This window comes from Podarcis raffonei, chromosome 5, assembly GCF_027172205.1.
Source record: "Podarcis raffonei isolate rPodRaf1 chromosome 5, rPodRaf1.pri, whole genome shotgun sequence".
Taxonomy (NCBI): Eukaryota; Metazoa; Chordata; class Lepidosauria; order Squamata; family Lacertidae; genus Podarcis; species Podarcis raffonei.
This window is the reverse complement of record NC_070606.1, coordinates 13,631,679-13,647,174: the sequence shown is the minus strand read 5'-3', so window position 1 is coordinate 13,647,174 and position 15,496 is coordinate 13,631,679. Positions and strand designations below refer to the sequence as shown.

Here is a 15,496-nt window from a genome sequence, read left to right as displayed (position 1 = left end):
CAGAGATCTGTTCAAGAAAACTGGAGATATGAAAGGAACATTTCGTACATTTCCACATAGTCTGAAGAAATTCAGGCTCAACTTACTTCTTTCTCTGCGTAATAAAACTGGGCCTCTTGCAGCTCCCCGTCTGTGAGAGCTATGATCACACTAGCTGTCTGGAGTCCTGAAATACGGCAGCATAAGATATATATTAGATTCTTCAATTAAAAAAGAAAGCAAGGCTTCAGCTTAAGAGAAAAGCTAGTAATTTACTTGGGCCTCAACCAGCAGAAAAACAGGATTGAGGCTGAATGACATGCACAGAAGCAAGACTCAAACATACAGTAGCCACTATCATTGAAGCGCCTGGGGATTCTACAAACTGAGCTATTAGCAACAGGTAGGTAGCTCAAAGAAGAATCTCAAGAAAACCGCTTTTGGGAAATTTGTTACATACATCAATCTGAAAGCGCTGCTAAGCAGTCGTTTAAAATATTGTTTTATTACTGGGTGCATTCCTAATACAATTCATCGCATTTTCAAATGTCTCTCTCAGTCTAGCTTGAAATTAAAGACACTGATCACTGTTGACAGGTGTTCTTAATGTCAAATATTCTTTTCTTGCGCATGTCACAGAGACACAAGATCTTCAAGGTGACCTTGGGAAGGGAGAGAGAGATCGGGCGCATTCGTCTTGCTTCTTGGGAGAAACGCAGGCATGAGAGGGAATTATCGTTTGGCATCCAGGTCTTCCCTTTGTTTCATATGAAATAGTCTAGTTCCTAGAAAATGCGGCTAAACGGAAAGCAAAAGCCATTTAAGTTTTGATGTTAAAAAGATCAAGCTTGCATGGCACAAATGTTTTTAAAAAACCCATTTGGATGTAATAAGAAAAAATGGCAATAGTCGGTCGCTCTAACTTTTTTGCAGGCTGTGAAATGATACCTTCAGATTATCATATAAGAACAGCAATGACCTAAGACAGTTAACGACTTCAAGAAAACATTATGGACAGCAATTGTAAAAAATACCAAATCAAAACAGATAAATTAGGGAAGCTTTTAATATTTGATGAATTACTGCATTTTAATATTTTGCTGGAAGCCACCCAGAGTGGCTGGGGAAACCCAGCCAGATCGGCAGAGTATTAATAATAATAACAATTATTATTATTACTATTATTATTCAAGACGGTAAGGTAAAGGTAAAGGGACCCCTGACCATTAGGTCCAGTTGTGGCTGACTCTGGGGTTGCGGCGCTCATCTCGCTTTATTGGCCGAGGGAACCGGCGTACAGCTTCCGGGTCATGTGGCCAGCATGACTAAGCCGCTTCTGGTGAACCAGAGCAGCACACGTAAACACCGTTTACCTTCCCGCCGGAGTGGTACCTATTTATCTACTTGCACTTTGACGTGTTTTCGAACTGCTAGGTTGGCAGGAGCAGGGACCGAGCAACGGGAGCTCACCCCGTCGTGGGGATTCGAACCGCCGACCTTCTGATCGGCAAGTCCTAGGCTCTGTGGTTTAACCCTCAGCGCCACCCGCGTCCCTTATTCAAGATGGTAGGCCTGGCCTAATCTAATGGCAACTCCTATTAGGCCTCCTCCCTCGCATATCCCTCCCTGGGATGCTTACAGTAGGAAGTGACAGTGCTCCTAACAGAAACATCTCCTACCTCCATAATTTTCATAGATCTGTTCATTTGCCTGCAACAGAGGATACAAATTTATTTATTACATATATTACATACCACTCACATAACTAAGGGCCTTCTTGGTAGTGGCACCCGCCCTGTGGAATGCCCTCCCATCCGATGTCAAAGAAATAAACAAGTATCTGACTTTTAGAAGACATCTGAAGGCAGCCCTGTTTAGGGAAGCTTTTAATATTTGATGAATTATTGTATTTTAATATTTTTCTGGAAGCTGCCCGCAGTGGCTGGGGAAACCCAGCCAGATGGGCAGGGTATAAATAATAAATGATGATGATGATGTATTATTTGGGTCCTTTACATACCACTAAAAGTGCATCACAACAATTAAATGGTTAAAAAACCCCACTAAAACCATTTACAAATAACCAATATAGCTAAAACCAACACAAACAATGCAACCGAAAAAACAACTTAAAACCGGCATAAAGTCAGCAAGGGGAATAGCAAGTGCCTTGGGAGGAGAAGAAGATTCTTCACTTGACAAGAGACCACAGCATTCCATATATTGGGTGCCACCCCTACAAAGGCCCTGCTCACCACCCACGTAAAAATGGCTTCTTATTAAGGTCTCAACACCCAGGCAGGTATACTGCACCACATTTGAAGGTGATCCCTCAAATAGCCCAACCTCAAGCCTTTTGGGACTTTAAAGGTAAAACACCCCCCAAAACCCAGCATTTTGAATTGGGTCCCAAAATGAATTGGAAGCACTTAGTATGTGTAAATCACAGCACTGCAGCGTTTACCCTTTTAAAGCCTTCATGCATGAATGTGTCTCCTCCAGGCACTTGTCTCTGAAGAACTGCAAGGCCTCGCTGGATGACTTCCCTAGGGAAAAAGGCAGAGCTTTTCAACGTTTTTGCTTCGCCACCGCAAAACGTTGCAATAAGACAGCAAACCCTCAGCAAGCGACATGACTAAAAAGTGACCGGAAAGTGTGCCTTGTACATCACCTAAGCTCGCTCGGAACTGCATCCCCCCTGGGGACGTAAATAAAAATAGGTGGTCCTGTTTTCTGCTACATAGCCTATTGAACTGGAATACTTCTCTGAATTAACATATTCATAGATCTCTAGATCTCTCTATCTAATTGAAAATTATGCACAAACTCAACACGACCCAACAAAATGGAAGCCATACAATAGCCCTTGTGTTTCGACCCACAACCATCAGCCAACCAAGGTGGATTTGATTTAAATCACAATTTAAATCACTCGTCAGTAAGACTTGATTTAAATCATTACTATTTTTTTACAGAAAGACTCCTGCTGGTATCGTCTTAATATTTACAACCAGATGAAGATTTCATTTCTGGAATGATAAATTTTCAGAGTGATTTTTGCAGTTATATAAAAAAATTACTGATTTGGTTATACCATTAAAAATACATAGACAGATAATTATGAAATTTGTGAGATTTAATAAGTTAGCTGTTTATATTAGGGAGAACTTTTCTGCTGTACTTTATTGGAAGGAGAAAAATAATCATTTCCTTAATAACAATTTAAACAATTTACTGAACTAAAACAGTAACATTATAGCATATGCATCCATGTTTGTTAACTGATGTGGTTAAGCAATTTTTTAAAAACCCCAACTTAGACTTAGTTTTAGCACACATGAAAAACTTAAAACTAATCCTTATTTCCTGATGAATAGCCTTTGGACTATTAAGGGACGCGGGTGGCGCTGTGGGTAAAACCTCAGCGCCTAGGACTTGCCGATCGTCAGGTCGGCGGTTCGAATCCCCGCAGCGGGGTGCGCTCCCGTTGCTCGGTCCCAGCGCCTGCCAACCTAGCAGTTCGAAAGCACCCCCGGGTGCAAGTAGATAAATAGGTACCGCTTTATAGCGGGAAGGTAAATGGCGTTTCCGTGTGCTGCGCTGGCTCGCCAGATGCAGCTTTGTCACGCTGGCCACGTGACCCAGAAGTGTCTTCGGACAGCGTTGGCCCCCGGCCTCTTAAGCGAGATGGGCGCGCAACCCCAGAGTCGGACACGACTGGCCCGTACGGGCAGGGATACCTTTACCTTTTTAGCCTTTGGACTATAATGTAACTTAAATAGAAAACTATCTTTAGAAAGATTTTTCCTCCAAAAGCATTTTATTTTAAGAATCCGATTTAAATTTTAAAAAATCCGATTTAAATTTAAAAAACCCCAATTAAAAAAATCTGATTTTTAAAATTATTATTTTTAAAAATCATTGATTTTTATCCACCCTGCAACCAACACATTCCACCCAGCTGACAACTACTTAATAAAACTCCACCAGCAACGTCAACGGCTTCCGCTGGTTTCATGAAATCGGGGTTGTTGCTTTCAAGCGAGCTTTACTAACCATCAAGCAAGAACACAATGGAAGCAACAAGGATGGCAAGAAGCCTGGAAACCTATGAGCAGTGATGGCCAAAATTGGCCCTCCAGCTGTTTTTGGACTACAACTCCCATCATCCCTAGCGAACAAGACCAGTGGTCAGGGATGATGGGAATTGTAGTCCCAAAACAGCTGGAGGGCCAAGTTTGGCCATCACTGCCTATGAAGAAAGGTCAAAGAGACTGGGCTGTCTGGCTTGGAGGAGAGATTATCCACATGCAATATAATAGACACCTTCAAATATCTGAAGTTGCCCATCACCGAGATGTCCTCTAAGATACGCTTGCAACTCTACAGTTCAATGGCCTCAATATCAAGCAGGCTGAAGGGGCATCTCCAGCTTTTAGTTACCTAAAGCATCTTTCCATCGGCATCCTGGATCTGTTGCTGTGGTAACTGTAGTTGGTTTCTAGCTAGCATGCTGACCTTAATTTTAATATTTTAAATTTTTAATATTTTAAAATATTTAATGTTTAAATGTTTTTAATATTCTGTTTGGAGCCGCCTAGATGGGCGGGGTATGACTATTACCATTATTATTACAGTGGTGCCTCGCAAGACAAAATTAATCCGTTCCGCGAGTCTCTTCGTCTAGCAGCTTTTTCGTCTTGCGAAGCAACCCTATTAGCGGCTTAGCGGATTAGCGCTATTAGCGGTTTAGCGGCTTAGCGGCTATTAAAGACTTAGCAGCTTAGCGGCTAAAAGGCTATTAGCGGCTTAGCGGCTTCGAAAAAGGGGGGGAGCGGGGAAAAATCGCAAGACTCGCAAGACGTTTTCGTCTTGCGAAGCAAGCCCATAGGGAAAATCGTCTTGCGAAGCAACTCAAAAACGGAAAACCCTTTCGTCTAGCGGGTTTTTCGTCTTGTAAGGCATTCGTCTTGCGGGGCACCACTGTATTATTATTATTATTATTATTATTATTATTATTATTATTATTATTTTCTCAGGCAAAATTAATTGCCTGCCTCTCTCAAGTTTCCAGCGTTCTGTGATTGTGAAGAAAGCTACACAACAAGCAGAACTGGAAAAAGTATCGCCAAATGGCAAAATACGTTTCAGTGCATACAAACCAAGGTTTTTTTTATGTTTCCCCAGTTGTAACTGGACAAAAACTGCACAAACCATTAACTACCAATGCTCTCTCCAAAACTAGCCCCTCTTTCATCCCAGGAAATTACCAACGAATTCACAGGAACACCTCTGCTCCACTCCTCTCCCCTTCTTTATTTAATTAAAAATATAGACACTTGCCTGTCTTCAGTCAACTTCATAATTGTGGTCCCTCGCGAGGAAAACACAATGAAAGACATTCGAAGCATCGGACTGCGAGGCAAAGGCAGGACAAAGCACCGTGAATAAGTGAATATGAATAAGGAGATTAGAAATACTGAAATCAACTGCACTCAAATCTCCTGATGTTTATACTCACCTTATGAACTTCTCAGCCAGACTTTCAACAAAGGAATAAATTTCTATCCAATGGTGTTTGACGCTTCCAGACCTGAAAGTGAATTATACTCAGATCAGCATTGGCCAACTTTTACTCATCTCTCTTATAGCTTCTGGCAGAAACTCAGTAAAAGGAGGATGGATGGTGGCTAACGGATTGAGGTTGAATCCTGGCAAGACAGAAGTGCTATTTTGGGGGTACAGGGGGCGGGTGAGTGTGGGGGACTCCCTGGTCCTGAATGGGGTAACTGTGCCCCTGAAGGACCAGGTGCACAGCCTGGGAGTCATTCTGGACTCACAGCTGTCCATGGAGGCGCAGGTCAATTCTGCATCCAGGGCAGCTGTCTACCAGCTCCACCTGGTACGCAGGATGAGACCCTACCTGCCCGCGGGCTGTCTCGCCAGAGTGGTGCATGCTCTGTCTCCCGCTTGGACTACTGCAATGCGCTCTACATGGGGCTACCTTTGAAGGTGACTCGAAAACTACAACTAATCCAGAATGCGGCAGCTAGACTGGTGACTTGGAGCGGCCGCCGAGACCATATAACACCGGTCTTGAAAGAAGAAGAAGAAGAAGAAGAAGAAGAAGAAGAAGAAGAAGAAGAAGAAGAAGGGGAGTTTGGATTTGATATCGCCTTTCACTCCCTTTAAGGAGTCTCAAAGCGGCTAACAGTCTCCTTTCCCTTCCTCTCCTACAACAAACACTCTGTTAGGTGAGTGGGGCTGAAAGACTTCAGAGAAGTGTGACTGGCCCAAGGTCACCCAGCAGCTGCATGTGGAGGAGCGGGGAAGCGAACCCGGTTCCCCAGATTACAAGACTACCGCTCTTAACCACTACACCACACTGGCTCCCAGGACGTTTCTGAACACAATTCAGAGTGTTGGTGCTGACCTTTAGAGCCCTAAATGGCCTCGGTCCTGTATACCTGAAGGAGCATCTCCACCCCCATTGTTCAGCCCGGACGCTGAAGTCCAGCTCTGAGGGCCTTCTGGCAGTTCCCTCATTGCGAGAAGGGAGGTTACAGGGAACCAGACAGAGGGCCTTCTTGGTGGTGGCGCCCGCCCTGTGGAACGCCCTCCCACCAGATGTCAAGGAAATAAACAACTACCTGACTTTTAGAAGACACCTGAAGGCAGCCCTATATCGGGACATTTTCAATGTCTGATGTTCTACCATTTTTTATGTGTGTTGTAAGCTGACCAGAGTGGCTGGGGAAACCCAGCCAGATGGGTGGGGTATAAATATTGTTGCTATTGTTGTTATCATTATTATCATCATCACCCTCATCATTAAAAAACCAACAACCTTCCTCTGCACGTTTGTTTTCGGTTACTGCTACCTGAACAAAATAATTACTAATACCTTAAAGCAGAGCTTTTCAACATTTTTGGGTCCACGGCTCCCTGACCAACCACCTTCTTTCTGCGGCACCCCTGTGGGGCTCGGGAGCCCAGTTATATCACCCCTTGCCTGCAGAGCTGGCAGCCCCTCATCCCTTTTCAAATACCCTCCCTTGGGGAGTGTTTCCTCAGCCTCTTCTCTTCTCCCTTCCCCTCTCCTTGGGGGTCCTCTGGGCAGCTGCTGCCGCCATCCCTGGTCTCTCACACTGCCCCACAGGGGCCGGGGAAGAGGATGCCCCCAGCCTTAGTGGCCCAACAGAGACCGGCCCAAATGTGAGGCCACCATCTTACTCTCCTTGGGAGGCAGCAGCGGGCACCCCTGGGCCTGCATGGCCTCCCACAAGGTCTGAGAGACAGTGGACCGGCCCCCTGCTGAAAAGAGGGCATCAGAGGAGGGAGAGAAGGAAAGACGGACAGAGGCCAGTATTGCCCGTGGCACCTCTGACCATCATTCAAGGCACCCCAGAGTGCCGGGGCACGCTGGTTGAAAACCACTGCCTTAAAGGATAAAAAAAAATCAGAAGAGCTTTTTAAGCTGAGGGGCTCACCAACGTTGGATTTTTGACCCTTAATCAAGAGGGAAAGGTTTCCCAAGACAGAAATGAATTCAGGGTCTACACTGAGGAGGTCAGATGCAACAAGGGTGTCCACCTGGAAATTCCTTCCCTGTCGCTCCTGGAGATAGCAGCAAAATTATCAACGTGTGGGGGTTTTTTTTGGGGGGGGGGGTTGCTCCATAGCGAAGACATAAGACAGAGAAGGCAGAGGGGAGTTCTTCTTGTTAAGATATAGCAATTTGCGGTTTCTAAAGGGAAAGGAACCCCTGACCGTCAGGTCCAGTCACGGACGACTCTGGGGTTGCGGCGCTCATCTCACTTTACAGGCCGAGGGAGCCGGCGTACAGCTTCCGGGTCATGTGGCCAGCATAACTAAGCCGCTTCTGGCGAACCAGAGCAGTGCACGGAAACGCTGTTTACCTTCCCGCTGGAGTGGTACCTATTTATCTACTTGGACTTTGACGTGCTTTCAAATTGCTAGGTTGACAGGAGCAGGGACCGAGCAACGGGAGCTCACCCCATCGCAGGGATTCGAACCGCCAACCTTCTGATCAGCAAGCCCTAGGCTTTGTTGTTTAACCCACAGCGCCACCCACGTCCAGAATATATCAGGTGAATCAGATGCTCATTTTACCACAGGGATCATTCAAAATATTGCACCCCTGCAGACTGAAAAGTACATCCCATGCTACCAGTTCAGGGATCTGCTACTTCCTCGTCTCGCCTCCACAGGTCCCAGAGCCTGTGTAATTAACGAAATTACATCTTTAGTATTTGCAGACATTATGAAGCAAAATGTACAAGCCCCCTTCAAAATCTTAACTAACGTGCAAAGCCATGAACTAGTTTGCTTTACAGTGGTACCTCGGGTTAAGTACTTAATTTGTTACGGGGGTCAGTTCTTAACATGAAACTGCTCTTAACCTGAAGCACCACTTTAGCTGCCGCCGCGCCGCCGGAGCACGATTTCTGTTCTCATCCTGAAGCAAAGTTCTTAACCTGAAGTACTATTTCTGGGTTAGCGGAGTCTGTAACCTGAAGCATATGTAATCCGAGGTACCACTGTAATTGATGAGCAAAGCCAGGTGAGTGAAGGATGAGTACCGCAGAAAAAATTAGAGCCCTGCTGCTTCAAAATGATCCCCTTCACCTGATAATGGAAAATTGCAACAGTAGGTTGCAACAGCATGGCTGCAAAGTGGGGGCCTCTCTCTATTTTTTGTACAGTCCCTGGTTCATGCACATCAGACCAGAGGGAATGCAGAACCTGCTATACTGTATGTATCTTAGGATAATTAGGTAAAGGTAAAGGGACCCCTGACCATTAGGTCCAGTCGTGACCGACTCTGGGGTTGCGGCGCTCATCTCGCTTTATTGGCCGAGGGAGCCGGCGTACAGCTTCCGGGTCTTGTGGCCAGCACGACTAAGCCGCTTCTGGCAAAACAGAGCAGCGCACGGAAACGCCATTTACCTTCCCGCCGGAGCAGTACCTATTTATCTACTTGCACTTTGACGTGCTTTCGAACTGCTAGGTTGGCAGGAGCTGGGACAGAGCAATGGGAGCTCACCCCGTCGCGGGGATTCGAACCACCAACCTTCTGATCGGCAAGTCCTAGGCTCTGTGGTTTAACCCACAGTGCCACCCGCGTCCCTTAGGATTATCCCTTAGGATAATTACTGTGCTTTAATAAGAACAAGTTATATTTGCATATAAAGGTTGTCCGAACGGTTTTGGGATGCACGTTTTCACCTTTGCATTTTCATACGTATCCCTCTCTGCCACGCTCCCTCGTCAAATGAAAAACGTGCGCGGTGGATTTTAGATTTTGATCCAATCTATATTTACCATAATGACTACCCCCTGGCAATATTTTTTCACTGTTAGAAAATGAAAAGCTTTTGTGATAATTGTCACCACACCCTGCCCAGTGAAGGCAGCAGAAAAAGCTGCAAGAACAGGCATGCAATTCCAAATCAGGTGTTGGATTGGGCCGCCCAAAGTGCTTTGGTAAGACAAACTACCCATTACTTAGTGGCATATGCCTTGCTGCTAGTCTGGCTCCTGTATATAATTCCTCAGAAGCAACGGAGGTTACTTTGAAGTAAGTGTAAACAGGAGAGCTGTCACATTCCATCTAGGCATGGTCCTTCTTCCTTTCAACAGCTTCATGTTAAAACATGAAGGACCAGGTGCGCAGCTTGGGAGTCATTTTGGACTCACAGCTGCCCATGGAGGCGCAGGTCAGTTCTGTGTCCAGGGCAGCTGTCTACCAGCTCCATCTGGTACACAGGCTGAGACCCTACCTGCCTGCGGACGGTCTCGCCAGAGTGGTGCATGCTCTAGTTATCTCCCGATTGGACTACTGCAACGCGCTCTACATGGGGCTACCTTTGAAGGTGACCCAGAAACTACGATTAATCCAGAATGCGGCAGCTAGACTGGTGACTGGGAGCGGCCGCCGAGACCACATAACACCGGTTCTGAGAGATCTGCATTGGCTCCCAGTACGTTTCCGAGCACAATTCAAAGTGTTGGTGCTGACCTTTAAAGCCTTAAATGGCCTTGGCCCAGTATACCTGAAGGAGCGCCTCCACCCCCATCGTTCTGCCCGGACACTGAGGTCCAGCGCCGAGGGCCTTCTGATGGTTCCCTCATTGAGAGAAGCAAAGCTACAGGGAACCAGGCAGAGGGCCTTCTCGGTAGTGGCGCCCGCCCTGTGGAACGCCCTCCCATCAGATGCCAAAGAGATAAACAACTACCTGGCATACAGAAGACATCTGAAGGCAGCCCTGTTTAGGAAAGTTTTTTATATTTAATGCTGTACTGTTTTTAACACTTGATTGGGAGCCGCCCAGAGTGGCTGGGGAAACTCAGCCAGATGGGCGGGGTATAAATAAATTGTTGTTGTTGTTGTTGTTGTTGTTGCTGCTGTTGTTGTTGCTGCTGCTGTTGTTGTTGTTGTTGTTGCTGCTGCTGCTGTTGTTGTTTCTTCTCTCTCTGATCATCCAGTACAGTGGTACCTTGGTTTACAACCATAATCCGTTCCGGAGGTCCAGTTGTAAACCAAAACAGGTTGTAACCCAAGGTGTGCTTTCGCCAATGTGGCCTCCAAAAAAAATGGGTTGTAATCCAAAAAAAGGGACACGCACTTTCGGGTTTGACGTGGTTGTAATCCAAAACGGTTATAATCCAAAACAGTTGCAAACCAAGGTACCAGGGTACAGGCAAGGTTTTTTTAATTCATCGAGACTGACTGAAATCACTCACACACACACACAAACCACTAGGTGATCTTGGCCTATTTATGGTTTGGTTTGGTTTCTCTTTTTGAATAACAGTATTTATTTATTTTCATTCCGTCTTTTCCTGGTGAAACATAGAACTCAGTTTTTGCTTTCTCATGAGGAAACACCCTTTGTTCACTGTTGATAATTTCTACCCCATCTTTCTGCATAAAACATACCCACAATATTTAAGCAGAAAAAAACTACCCCATTACCGTTCAAAGCCCTGAAAGCCTGATGCAAATTAACACTGAAATTGGCTAGAGCAAAACAGTCAGTGACACACCACAATAAAGGTAAAGGTACCCCTGCCCGTACGGGCCAGTCTTGACAGACTCTAGGGTTGTGCGCTCATCTCACTTAAGAGGCCGGGGGCCAGCGCTGTCCGCAGACACTTCCGGGTCACGTGGCCAGCGTGACGAAGCTACCCTGGCGAGGCAGAGCAGCACACAGAAACGCCGTTTACCTTCCCGCTAGTAAGCGGTCCCTATTTATCTACTTGCACCCGGGGGTGCTTTCGAACTGCTAGGTTGGCAGGCGCTGGTACCGAGCAACGGGAGCGCACCCCGCCGCGGGGATTCGAACCACCGACCATGTGATCGGCAAGTCCTAGGAGCTGAGGTTTTACCCACAGCGCCACCCGCGTCCCATTAAGCTATTGTGGTTTCATTTCTGGACGGCTAAGCATTCACACAAGCTTAACAAACCGGTGGGAAGCAAAGAATACATTCAAGGGCATAAATATATACCAATTGCATACATCAAAAACAATAAATGAACACAGATGCATAAAATAAAATGGCATCAGTTGCAAGGACGCTATCTCCCACTCTGGTGTTAATTAATTAATTAATTATTGATTCCTGCATTGCAAGGGGGTGGACTAGATAACTCTTGTGGTCCCGCCCCCTGCAAATCTGCTCCAGAGAGTCACGGAAACCCCTAGAACAGATTCATGGGGCATGCGGGAGACAGGGAGGAGAGGGGAGAATGGTCCGTTGTACAAGCAGAAATCTCCACTCTGCTGTAACGTTTGCACTGCGCTGGACTCCTTCCTATGAAACAAATTAAACTGTAATAGGAGGTTGGGGGAGCAAATAAGGCCCCTGGAGACGGTAGGATGGTTTCACCCCAACTTAGTGACAGAATGACACTGGCTTACTTCACCAACTTGGTGAAGTATAATAAAATATACATGAATGCTAAGCATTATTAAAAAGAAAGGAAACGCAGAAATGAATAATTGCTGCTTTCAATGGTGAACATAACAGTCTTATTAGAAAGTTGCTGGTTTACGTTTTATTATCCCCATTTGGAAAGAGAAAGGTAAAGAGCTCCAGTAGATTTTTTTTTTACTGCCATCCTAAATATGTCTACTCAGATGTCTACTAATTTCAACAGCATTTTTGCTTTGACTGACAATCCATGTAATGGGTCTCTCTTTTCGGGTTTCTCTTTTCTTTCCTGTGTCTGTTAAATCCGCACCTTCTGTGCCCTTTGTTGAGTTGGACAGTCTATAAATCAGTTCTACCCAGTGATTCAGACTGGGAGCTGAGCAATACACATGGGAATCTCTCTGCTGAAAACTTAAAAAGATCGTTCTGAAAAGAGCCGCTGGCTGTTTGCTGCCTGCGCCACAATGACCAATGACTCACTGCGCTGTGGTATCTGTCTCTATAGACTTAGCCTGTAGCGAGGGGCAGCGAAATTATGGAAACCTTTCTTTGTCGCCATGCACAGACTAGCTCCCTCCATCACATGCTTCATGTACAGATAGCACACAACTGGGTCGTGGGTTTGAGCCCCACGTTGGGCAAAAGGGGGTTGGAATAGATGACCCCTGGGGTCCCTCCCAACTCTACAATTCTATGATTCTACGATTCTATATTACAACTAGGTATGTTAGGCCAGCGTAAACTGACCACCGGCTTGCCATTACTGTATCATTTTCAGAGGATCTTGAACGACAGTGACAGTTTGTATGGAATGTATGTAACGTATTTTTTGCTCTATAAGACTCATTTTTTCCCTCCTAAAAAGTAAGGGGAAATGTGTGTGTGTCTTATGGAGAGAGTGCAGGCTGCGCAGCTATCCCAGAAGCCAGAACAGCAAGAGGGATTGCTACTTTCACTGCGCAGCGATCCCTCTTGCTGTTCTGGCTTCTGGGATTCAGAATATTTTTTTTCTTCTTGTTTTCCTCCTCCAAAAACTAGGTGCGTCTTATGGTTTTGTGCGTCTTATAGAGCGAAAAATACGGTATGTATTTTAAATTGCCACTCAGCATTAAGAGAAATGAAGCTGTCTTGGTTGTTTTCATCAACTGCGTGACAAACAACTCTTTCGGCTTCTCTTAATTTTGTGGGTTTGTTTGGTGATTACTGAGGCAATTTAAGCTGTCGCTGCTAGAGGTCTGTTCCATCAGCTGTAGTAGTTTTCAGTCATGGTTCTAAACAGACGCACGGCAGAGTTAAGAGTTGCAAACTATTTGTTCATGGGGTCCACAGAACCAATTTCTCCCAAGGAGAAATGCTTTCAGCTCATGATGTGCATAAAGTAAAGGTAAAGGGACCCCTGACCATTAGGTCCAGTCGTGACCGACTCTGGGGTTGCGGCGCTCATCTCGCTTTATTGGCCAAGGGAGCCGGCGTACAGCTTCCGGGTCATGTGGCCAGCATGACTAAGCCGCTTCTGGTGAACCAGAGCAGCACATGGAAACGCCGTTTACCTTCCCGCTGGAGTGGTACCTATTTATCTACTTGCACTTTGATGTGCTTTTGAATTGCTAGGTTGGCAGGAGCAGGGACTGAGCAACGGGAGCTCACCCCATCATGGGGATTCGAACTGCCGACCTTCTGATTGGCAAGTCCTAGGTTCTGTGGTTTAACCCACAGCACCACCCACGTCCCTCCATGATGTGCATGCTAGGAAGTGAAACATTCTTTGTCTGAGCTCCATACTTGCTCAAGCAAAGAACGATTTTCGGAGCTAACGTGTTTTCACTTAGGCTGTTAAGTCGCTTAACAAGTCTGAATATTAATCTTAATATGCAATAAAAGCAGCGTTGCTCAGCGCCAAACTATGAGGGAGACTTGGAACTCGATCCAGGTGCAGTTGAATGCAGACCGTCATGCGCTGACTGTCAGTGCACATAGAAGTCTTCACATCTGGCCAAATCTTGGCCTCTAGGAGAATTGCTGGAAATGAACCCATTTCCTTGGGATCGTGGTTTTTTTTTTTAATGCTCTTTCTGCCGAACCTACTTTGTGCTTGGATTTCTGTTTGTGATGGTTCTTCCTCACAACGAGCAGAAAACTGGCAAAAAAGGAAAGTTTGGCCATTCAATCCAGTCTGGCAGACTATGAACGCCTCTGTACAACAACATCAGCAATGAGGCAGGAATAACCACGACTATGCTTTCATCAATAGCACTTTTCAACTCTCTCTGTAGGGCCTCTGTGCAGCTGATGCATAGGGGAGGGGACGCAATTGCCCCCGGGTTGCAACTGCACACAAGGTACAACAAAGAGGTGCGGATTTGCAAGACAACGACCCTGGGGTAACTTCAGCTGGCAGAAAAAGAGTACTCCAATTTGCCCCTGTTTAGGCTGGCGTCTGGGCAGCCCGACGACACCCCCCGTTTCTTGTCACGCATTTCGGTGCAACCCCGAAGTTTGCGCACTTCCCCGCAGCGGACGTTGCTCCGAGACAAAACGACGGTGCAACTCTCCGGACGAAACCTACACCGGGAGGCTGCAAGCCCACGACGGCTTCCTCGGGAGCCAGCCCCGCTGGGAGGACGGACTACTCGGGAGTAAGCGCCCAGGGCACTTTGGGGAGGAGGCTTCTTCTTGGAGAGCCCCGACGGCAGGCACTTACTTGTCCAGGACGAAGTAGAGATCGAAGGCGCCGTGGCACGACGAGGGCCGCTCCCCTGGCCCGCCGCCTCCGTGCCCTCCTCCTCCGATGTCCTTCTCCTGGCGGGCTCCCGACGCCAGGCTGCCCGCGGCCAGCAGCAGGGCGGCGGCGCCGAGGAGGAGAGCTCCTCCGCTCCCCGGGCGCGCCATCTTCGCCTCCGCCAGCAGCAGCAGCGCGCAGCGGCCCGCTCCTCCGACGTGCGCGCCCGGCTCAGCAGCCCCGGCGGACGGCTGCTTGGGTGGGGCGATCGGCGGAGGGCCGCGAAGGCTGTGCTGCTTGCTGCTGCCCGCGGCGCTTGGCGAGACGTTACCTAAAGCCCCAGGAAGAGGCTGTCTGCCGCGCGGCCCCGGTTTCCTGCGCGCCCGCCTTGGCGGGGAGGGGAAGGAGGGCCGGACGGAGCGGGCCAGCAGGGAAGGAGGGCTGCTGCGCGCCCAGGCCGGGAGAAGGCGAGCCGGCCGCGCGGACCTTTCCTGTTCCGGGACGCGCGGCGCGGAGCTCCCTCGGACGGCCAGGCGGGCGCGCAGGGAAGCGGGGCGCACAGGCGCGCACAGGACCCTGGAGAGGGAGGTGGGCGCCTTGACGAAGCGCGCAAAGCCCCGCGGCTTTCCTCGGGGCTCGGCCAGAGGAGGTCCCGGGGAAGGGGAAGCCCACGGGGGATCGCGGAGCGCGCAGCCCTCCGGAGGTTGCAGCCAAGAGCGGTGTTCACACGTGCGCGCTTCATCCCCGACGTTTGCGGGAAGACGGCCGAGGGGCTCCGGCGTAGGGCAGAGATCGGGGTTGCCCCTCCTTAATCAAGCATACTTCGCTAAAAGTAGATA

General features: G+C 47.7%; 1 protein-coding gene across 1 annotated transcript in view; it reads right to left on the bottom strand.

Annotated features, from left to right (window-relative positions):
• The window catches only part of ANTXRL (ANTXR like), a 60,237-nt gene extending 45,072 nt beyond the window's left edge, over positions 1-15,165 (bottom strand). The window contains exons 1-6 of the mRNA XM_053387919.1: positions 14,640-15,165; positions 5,501-5,572; positions 5,323-5,394; positions 2,444-2,525; positions 1,659-1,689; positions 87-166 (exon numbers count right to left, since the gene is read on the bottom strand). Coding sequence (XP_053243894.1) covers positions 87-166; positions 1,659-1,689; positions 2,444-2,525; positions 5,323-5,394; positions 5,501-5,572; positions 14,640-14,827 — 525 coding nt within the window. The 5' untranslated portion in view covers positions 14,828-15,165. The remainder of the gene's footprint in view (positions 1-86; positions 167-1,658; positions 1,690-2,443; positions 2,526-5,322; positions 5,395-5,500; positions 5,573-14,639) is intronic.
• Positions 15,166-15,496: the final 331 nt, after the last annotated feature.